Genomic DNA, 9,949 nt, shown 5'->3' with positions numbered 1-9,949 from the left:
ATTGGATCAGTGTTACCCTAGCCCCACTCCAGGATTCCAGTGTGTTTAAAGCCATTTGAGAGCGTCAGCTTTAGAAGGAATCAAATTCTGATTCTGAAATGGTTCCCATCAAATCAGACTGATTCTACTGGGAATAAAGCCCCACCCCCTCTTCAGCCTGGCTCCACCCTCTCTTCAGACAGCTCAGTGAGGATGTCTGAGTTAGTGGACTTCCTTTCCAGCCCTGCTGCTGAATAATGAACCAGCTCTACCTCCACTTTAGACCCATAGACCTGTTCCTGGTCCTCAGAGTCCAGATTTACTGGTTTTATTTTCAGGTGGACATCTCTACTCCTCCTCTCACTCCTGTCTGCCCTCTGTGTTTGCACACGACCCTGCAGTCTCATGCCCTTATATGGGCATCATAGAGGCATGTCTCTGTGCTAATTAGGAAAACATGCATGAGCTTTCACCTTACGAGCACCTGGAAGTAAGGCGAGTTTAAGAACAGGTCCTGACTCTGACAGGGGGAACTTTAAGAACACTCTGGAAGTCTGAGGAGTAATAGTCAGTGAGGCATAGTGGCCTTAAATAAGACGATATAAAAACAACTAAATAAGACAGGATTTTACAAGTTTACAGCTGAAAGTTACATGTCTGAATGACAAACACTGGCCTTAATTATCATGTGAAACTTTACATGTTAAAACCTGATATTATGGCTTTAAATAAAACGTAATCATTATGACTTTAAATCAGACATTATCTAGATATACAATCATATTAAATATGATATTTTCAGGTGATATAACAGCTTATAATGAGGCAGTAGATAATGAACATAACCTCCTCAGACCTGAGCTTTTGTTCTGATCGTTTTTAGTTTCTCCCTCTTATTAACAGAAGATCAGAAGAGGATCAGGTCTTCTTAGGAGGACCTGATCAGTGAAAGCATCGGCCCAGCCTTTAAACAAGAACTTTTTGGAAATTGTCCTTTCCAAAATCCACACAAATGCTCTAAAATTCAAAGAAATAATGTCAAATTTCTGTGAAAATCAAATAAATGTAAAAATTCAATGAAAATGACAGAAACATCCATTAGTCAAAACAAATTCTCCACAATTTCCATGAAAATCCTTGACATTAAAAAACAGCCCAACCCCCAAATCCCCAAAATTGACAAATTACTTACCCAAATTTCCACGAAATGTCCAAAACAATCAAAGCAATTTTCCCCAAAACCTCCAATGAAACTGTCCAAAATACTAAAACATGTCACCTAAAATTACATGAAAATATTCAAACATTTCCAAGAAAATATCGTAAAATATCCAAGCAGCAAATTCTCCCAACATTTCAACCAAATTTGATTAATGTGGATGAATATTTCAGACAGCTACCTCTAAAGTTCTACAGCAGAAATGACTGCTAGGATATAATGTTCTGTTCTGCTCATGCAGGGACTGAGGAGGTTAAATATGATTTCATATTATTTAATGTAACACCAAGGACTGACTGTGTGGAACTAAACTACCTGCTCTCTGTTGGAGGGTTTCCAGGTGTTAGATGATGTCATCAGTCCCAGGATAAACTCCATATCAGGATGAAACTACTGACTGATCCTGAGGGCCATAACCTTCACTCCTTTAGAACATCTCTGTGCAGTTAGGAAAGATGAATAATCGTGTCAGTGCAACTGAAAGTGGGCTTTAACGTTCAGCTCAGCATCCTTCATCTCTACCATCATTAGAACACAGGTACACCAACAACCTTCCCCTCATGTTGACTGTCTACTTTTGGTAACTCTTCTCACAGTGGGTGGGACAGGAACAATGCCAACTATAGCAGGAAAAAGCCCCCAACATCCCAGCTTCATCAACATTCCAACCTCTGCCTTTGATGATGTCATCTTTTAAAAACCTCTTAAACGTTCCATCATTGCCTTTGAAGGAGATTTCACCTCTTAAGACATATAAAACATTCCATCCTTGCCTTTAAAGTTGATGTCATCATTCAAGGCAAATAAAACATTCCATCCTTTAATTTGAAGACGATGTAAATCCTTTCAGGCCACTAAACAAATTCCATCCTTGCCTCTGGAGATGATGTCATCCTTAATAGCCTATAAAACATTCAATCATTGAATTTGAAGATGATGTCAACCTTTTAGGCCTCTGAAACATCCCATCCTTGCCTATGGAGATGATGTCATCCGTAATAGCCTATAAAACATTCCATCCTTGAATTTAAAGATGATGTCATCCTTAATAGCCTACAAAGCATTCCATCCTTGAATTTGAAGATGATGTCATCCTTTAAGGCCTATAAAACATTTCATCCTTGCCTTTGAAAATGATGATGTCATCCTTTATAATAGTGGTTTTCCACTAGTTTAGCATCAGGACCCACAACTACTGCCTTCTAGGAGATTGGGGCCCAGATCGTAAAAATGTTCATCTGCTTACGTGTATCTGATGGAAAAGGTTTCAGTCTTGCCTTTACACGTTGGCATGGATGTTACGGGTGCAGTTCCAGTTGCACTAACACAATAATTCCACTCTCTCTGACTGCATGTGAATGTACTGTGTGTCTATGATGTGTTCTCTCTGCGTATCACTGTGTTTGAGGCAGAGCTTTGATTTATTTTGTCTCTACATGTAGGGAATGTGATGCAGGTTGCTCTTGGTCACTCCTATCATTTTTGTTTTATAAAGAAGCTCTTGGAGGTCATAGACCCCTGATATGAAGACTCCAACAATATTCTTATAAAGATCAAATATAAACAGAAATAAATTCATAGAAGTGTCTACATGTAAACAGGCTGGTTGTGATGATGGCAGGTATAAGGTGTTCCAGCTGCCTCGCTGAAGCTTTAACCCCAGGCTCTCCACAGTCAGCCAGTCCTCTGTTACTCTCCTTCACTTCTTCCCTCGACCTCTCCATCGGGGTCAGAGAAAATTCAGGAGGGACCGTACTCAGCCCAGAAGTCCTGGCTGACATGGAGAAGTGGACAGACGTCTGCTCTCTTTCTGGCTGCTCTAAAATCACTGAAATAATCCCAGGTCTAACAGCTCCTCTATGAGCTGATGAGCTAACCCGTGGTACTGTTTCTACTCTTCTGACCAATCACACGCTGCCAGCTCATCATTAAGGATAGACCTGATCCCTATCAGGCCTCAGACACACCTGTGGAGGTTAGGAGGATGAGCAGCTTACGGTCAGTTTATTCTTCACCCCTTAGACAGCAGAGCAGACGGGACCTGATCCGGTCCTCCTCATCTCCCTCCTCTTCATCCTCGTACCGAGATCTTGTTTTCCACCGCAGCAAGCATGGAGCACAGCCGGGAGTTCTCATTGGCGAGCAGCTTGGAGGGCTCATCAAACTCTGCCACCTGAACCAATCAAAATGAAGCAAACATTGTAAGTTTTTCTTTAATTCGTTCAACAGTTTTTCTTGGAACAACTACAAAAATAAAACTGAACCAATCACTGGTGGTGGATCAAAAACATTTTCATTCTAACCTTCCCTTCGAAGATGACATCATTCGTTAAAGTTTATGAAACATTCTAACCTTGCCTTTAAAGATGACATCATCCGTTAAAGTTTATGAAATATTCTAAAGATGACATCTTTTAAAGTTAAGCTTCAGACAGAGCTAAATTTACCAACTCTACTGATAGTGACCAATTCTAGTTTAATTCTCTCCTGTGGTGCACGCCTACTACAACATGATCTGTCGCTCTGATTGGCCAGTAATTACTGTGACAGAAAGAACATTCATCCAATCCCCCTCTGAGTTTTATTTTGAAAGGTTCTGCCCTCTTTTTAACACCATCTATGGTTTGGTTCCCAGACAGATGTGAAATATTTCCAACACCATTGATTTGTGGAGCCGTCCATCTGGCATGTCCTGGTACCTCTCCCCTACTATCAGATGAAAATAAACTCTGATTGGACCAGAGTGGAGCTGACACAACAGAACATGTCAATGCCAGAGAATAATCCTGGTCCATTCCAGATAACATCACCCAACATGAGCGAGGTACAGCAACAGCACAGCAGCTTCCACAACGATAAACGATAAACATGTCATGTCAGACTAACTCTAACTTTAGAGTGAGTCTTTCCTCTGACTTCGAGTACTGTTTAGGGTAATCTCCACAGTTAGCACTCTCACATCCTAGAATGGGAGATGATCTCTGATTGGTCCGTACCTGTCCGTTGTTGAGCACCATGATGCGGTCACAGGCGAGGACGGTGTGGAGGCGGTGAGCAATGGTCAGGGTGGTGCAGTCCTGGAATGACGTCCTGATGGTCTCCTGGATCAGAGCATCTGTCTCAGCGTCCATGGCAGCGGTCGCCTCATCGAGGATCAGGATCTGAAAGACGACAGCGTACCAATCAGCCAACAGAAGAGGAGTGGGGGGAGTAGTTTTCCGACTGTCTATCTCTTACCTTGCACTGTCGGAGCAGAGCTCGGGCGACACACAGCAGCTGCCTCTCTCCAACCGAGAAGTTCTCCCCGTTCTCCACAACCTCGGACTCCAGCTTCAGTGGAAGCTGAGACACCTGACAGACGGACAAGAAGTCAGATGAACAGGCAGACAGACAGGAAGAAAGACAGACAGGAAGTCAGACAGACAGGCAGACAGGAAGTAAGATAGACAGGCAGACAGACAAGAAGTAAGACAGACAGGAAGGGCTAAATAAATGTAGGCCTTTCCTTCCGGGGGTCAAAGTGAAGATGGCGGCCTGAGCCGGAGCGCGTGAGGACACCATGCACCAAACTTCAAAAAAAGTAACAAAAGGAACTTTTATCTCACTCATTGTTCACCAAATTGCATTAAAATGTATTCACACAATCAACGAGTGAGTGTGACTTCAAGGGCTGGCACGAAGAGACCGAACTCCCCACAACAATGTGGGGCATATGCACAGTCGCTTGCCGCAGCTGACCATGATTACACTCAGACTGCACTTTGTTCGGACAATTTTGAAGAGGACTTTCAACCGCTATCTGTTACACCATCTAAATCTCCAGCGACCAAAAAGAAAGCTTGTGATGCTGAAATGAACCCCTATGCTGGCGCAGTTTGAAATGCTCAAGACACTTATTAACAACAGAGCTGACGCTATTGAAAACAGAATGATCCTCCTAGAGGACAAGCTCGAATGTGTGTCTGCAGAACTGAAAGCACAGGAGTGGTTACTTTGGAACAGAGAGTCACTAAAGTGGAGCAGCCTGTCGCGACCATGCAAAGGAGAATGGACGAAATGGAAACTTGTATGAGAAGACACAATCTGAGACTGGACAGAGTGCCTGAGTCCATCTGCGCAGAAGTGATCAGAATCTGTCAGAAGGTGGTACCCGACATGAAGGACCTGCTGGTGCAGGACGATTTTGCTCATCGCTTGGGGAGACGCAACGCCGCGGAGGAGGGAACCAGACCGAGATCCAACATCCTACACTTCATCTCCCAGGAGAGCAGAGACACCGTTTGGAAGGCAGCGAGGACGTGCCCCTACCTGCAGCGACACGGGCTGCGGTTCAAGGAAGACCTGTCCAAAGGGGATCGTGAGAGTCGGATAAAACTGTACCCCTACGTCAAGAGTGCTCGCAAAGCTGGGAAGACGGCTTACTACGTGGGAGGACGAGCCTTCATCAAAGGAGAAGGAGAGATTATTCTGAATGACTAAAATAAACTCAAAGAGAATCAGGTTAGTCATGACTTTTGTTTAACAGCCATAGTCGGCTATAATAAAGAACTAATAATGAACTAAAGTAAAGACAGTGATGACTGATTTTGATTGAGCCAAAGAAACATTTCCTTTTGTTAAATGTCCAATCTATACGGTGCTACAGGTGTCGCTGACCTGCCATTTTTTTGTTTTCATCCTAAGAGAGGAGTAGAGACAAAGTCTCGTTTTTTTGTTTTTTGTTGTTTTTTGTTTTTGTTTTTTTTTTTGTTTTTTTCTCTTTCTCATGTCTATTTCTGTGTTATCCATCAATGTCACGGGGATTAGAAATGATTTGAAGAGAAAAGGTTTATTTCTGTTTTGTCAAGGGAAACGTGCAGACTTTTATTTTTTACAGGAAACTCATGCCTCAGCATCTAATGTGTCGTTCTGGAAAAGTCAATGGGGAAAAGATATTTGGTTCTCCTTTGGTTGCAACAGATCAGCAGGGGTCGCCATACTAAAGGGAACGTTCAGAGGGAAAATCATCAAACATCTTACTGACGATAATGGTCGATGGGTTATATTGATTATTGAAAATGAAAATGCTGTGTTCATTTTGGTAAATATCTATGCAACAAATGATAAAAAAACAAATATAACTTTATTTCAAACCATTGAAAGCAAACTAAACACATGGTTATCTGAATTTCCTGCAGCCAAAATCATATGGGGTGGAGATTTTAACACTAATGAATGACAGGGATGATGCATGGCCTCCAAAAGATGAAAGGGCAAATGAATTAAATAATATATGTAACAGAATGGTCTTAACTGACATCTGGAGACACAAACACCCAGATACAAAAAAGTATACATGGAGCAATAAGGACATGTCCTTACAGTCCCAGCTAGACTTCAGGATTACCTCAACAAATATGATTGTAAATGTAGAAAAAACATAAATTATGCCAACTGTATTTACTGACCATAAAGCTATCATTATTGAAATCAACCTTTTATCCAAAAGAGCTAGAATAAACACTGACTACTGGAAATTCAATAAAAAATCTACTGAACGAGAATGACTTTATAAGGCAAACTAAAAACCTTTTTGAAAAACACTGGAGAATGGCCACATTAACTAACCATTATGGAAAAGCCTGGGAATTAATGAAATTTGAAATTAGAAAGTTGGCAATTGTATTGAGCAAACGAATGTCTAAAGCAAAGAATGAAAAAGAATTACATACTATCTCACAAATCATGAAATTAACTGAAAAAGTGAGCTTAACCGAGAATGAACAAACAAATCTTGAATTATTACACGTTTCCCTTGATCAAATTTATGAAGAAAAGGCAAAAGGAGCTTTTATCAGATCAAGAAGGAAATGGCTTGAACAAGGTGAAAAATGCTCCAAATATTTTTTTAACTTGGAAAAAAGGAATTATGAAATGTCCTCGATAAGTAAACTAAACATAAATGATACTGTTTGTGAAGATGATAAAATGATTGCAGAATATGTTGCCAATTTTTACAGTAAATTATATTCCAAGGAAATTCTTGATGAAAATAAAATGGATTCATACTGCCAAAATATAGAACATAATACAAAAATAATTGATGAAGAATTTAAAAATGACTGTGACCGAAAGATTAACATCTCTGATGTACAAAAGTCCATTGACTCTCTCAAAGACAACAAATCTCCAGGCAATGACGGTCTGACAAGTGAATTCTATAAATACTTCAAAGAATCTCTTGATCCATTTTTGCTTCAGGTATTTGAGGAAGCCATAACAAAAGGCCATCTACCACCAACACTACAACAAGGTGTTATTAAATTAATACCCAAACCAAAAAAAGATAAATTGAATATTGACAACTGGAGGCCGATTACCTTGTTAAATAATGATGCTAAAATATTTGCTTCAAGTTTTGCAAAGAGACTCAAGATGGGACTGGCAGAAATTATTGATGAAGAGCAGTCAGGATTTATGCCAGGTCGCTGTATTATTAATAATGTAAGGGTGATTTTGGATCTATTGGATTATAATGAACACATTGCTGAGGACAGTCTTGTTTTATTTGTGGATTTCTATAAAGTATTCGATACAGTTAATCATAAATTCCTGCTAAAAACACTAAAAACCTTTGGATTTGGAGACCGATTCATCAGTGTAATTCAAACACTCTATAATGGTTGCAATAGTTGTTAAACTGGCACATGGAACATCTCCAAGATTCTGTATAGAAAGAGGAATAAAGCAAGGCTGTCCGATAAGCCCATACATCTTCCTGCTTGTAGCACAAATGATGGCCACTCATATCAAAATGACCAATTTTCAAGGTATCAACGCCTTTGACAGAGAATTTAAAATATCACAGTTGGCTGATGATACAGCAGTATTCATTAATAACCATACAGATGTAAATACAGTAATTGATTGCATTAAAGAATTCTCAGAGGTGTCAGGATTAAGAATGAATTTAGGTAAGGCAGTCTTGTTACCACTTACAAAATGTGATGATGTTGAAATACTTGGCATTCCAGTAAAGAAAACGGTTACTTATCTTGGAGTAACTGTGAATAGTGATCAAATAGAATGATGTAACTTAAACTTTAACCCCATCCTTAACCAAATTACTACAAAATTCAACATGTGGCTGATGCGTGACCTCTCAATTTATGGAAGAGTTTTATTAGCTAAAGCTGAAGGTATTTCAAGATCAGTATATATTTCTCTGTCTATGAATATGCCTAACACAACATGTAAAAAACTAGATAAAATGCTTTTGAATTTTATGTGGAAGAACAAAGCCCATTACTTAAAAAAAGATGTTCTCTGTAATCAGAAAGGAAATGGTGGGCTGGAAGTCTTGAGCTTTGAAACCGTTAATAATGTGTTCAAAATTAACTGGATATCCCGATTGGTAAAAGAAAAAGTAAATATTTGGAATACGATTCCCAAATATATATTCAATCAAATTGGAGTACTTGAATTTCTGTTAAAATGTAATTACAAACCTGAAAAACTACCCAACTATCAGACTTCCACAAACAGGCGTTGCTGTCCTGGAGGCTGATCCACAAACACAGCTTCTCACCAACCAGCTGCTACCTTTGGAACAATCAAAATGTTAAATATCGCAACAAATCACTATTTCTCAAAACCTGGTATGACAGTGGGATAGTGTGGGTCAACCAACTCATCAATTCACAGGGGCAAACATTTCCGTATAATGAATTCATTGTGATGTATAAACTTCAAATCTCGCAAATTGAATATAGTAAAGTTTGTAAAGCAATACCAAATGGAATCTTACAACTCCTTAAAAACTCTCAATTTAATAATCAAATACAGAAAATTCAGAAACAATTATACATAGGAGAGATCGATATTATGAAAAAAACTTGCACCAATAAATACATCAGAAACCCCATCCAACCTATAAAAAGGCCACTACTTCACAATGGAACTCATCATACAGAGAAATAAACTGGAGCAGGACGTGGCTGGTTGGTGAGAAGCTCTGCATCTACAATAAAATCAAAGAAGTCTCCTTTAAAATCTTACACAACATCTACCCTGCAAAAAAAAACATTAGAAAGATTCAAATTAGATATAGATTACAAATTTGACTTCTGCCAAACGGAACAAGAAACCATTATCCACCTGTTTTATCACTGCACCTACAGTAAAAACCTCTGGTCTCAAATACAGAAACTCATCCATTACAAAACAGGTCATGTGATCGGCCTCCAGGAGAGTGACATCATCCTTTATTTTGAAAATACAACAATTCCCAAAGACCTTTCCCTCCTGATACAGACTCTAATCATGCTGGCCAAATACCATATACATAAAGCAAGATGGACACAGACAAAACCAAATGGACATAATTTTGAAAACGAGATACACAAATACTCCAATACTATAAAATATGTTAAAAACAAAAAAGCTGTTAAACTGCATCACTCATTCTGCCAATACTTCAAAACTGTAAACCGCTAAATGTTCCCTGCTGCCTTCTTTTTTTGTTTTGTTTTTTTTGTTGTTGTTGTTGTTGTTTGTTTGTTTTTGTTTGTTTTTGATTTTGTGTTGTTCTGCTTTTGTGTATTCTTTTCTTTCTTTCCTGTCTTTGCTTCACTGACTATCTGTATGGATGTACACTTTTGTATCTATAATCTCATATGACACATGTTGCACTTTTACTTAATGGGTTGTAACTGTTAACTTGTGTTCAATAAAATCAATATAAAAAAAAAAAGACAGACAGGAAGAAAGACA

The 9,949-nt window shown here is 39.2% G+C and overlaps 1 protein-coding gene across 1 annotated transcript in view; it reads right to left on the bottom strand.

Moving 5' to 3' along the window:
• Window positions 1-2,310: 2,310 nt before the first annotated feature.
• abcc5 (ATP-binding cassette, sub-family C (CFTR/MRP), member 5) overlaps window positions 2,311-9,949 on the bottom strand; it is a 38,650-nt gene continuing 31,011 nt past the window's right edge. The window contains exons 28-30 of the mRNA XM_041805138.1: window positions 4,436-4,549; window positions 4,195-4,359; window positions 2,311-3,371 (exon numbers count right to left, since the gene is read on the bottom strand). Of these exons, the coding sequence (XP_041661072.1) occupies window positions 3,270-3,371; window positions 4,195-4,359; window positions 4,436-4,549 (381 nt within the window). The 3' untranslated portion in view covers window positions 2,311-3,269. The remainder of the gene's footprint in view (window positions 3,372-4,194; window positions 4,360-4,435; window positions 4,550-9,949) is intronic.

This window comes from Cheilinus undulatus, linkage group 2, assembly GCF_018320785.1.
Source record: "Cheilinus undulatus linkage group 2, ASM1832078v1, whole genome shotgun sequence".
NCBI classification, from domain to species: Eukaryota; Metazoa; Chordata; class Actinopteri; order Labriformes; family Labridae; genus Cheilinus; species Cheilinus undulatus.
This window is presented reverse-complemented; position numbering and strand designations above follow the sequence as displayed.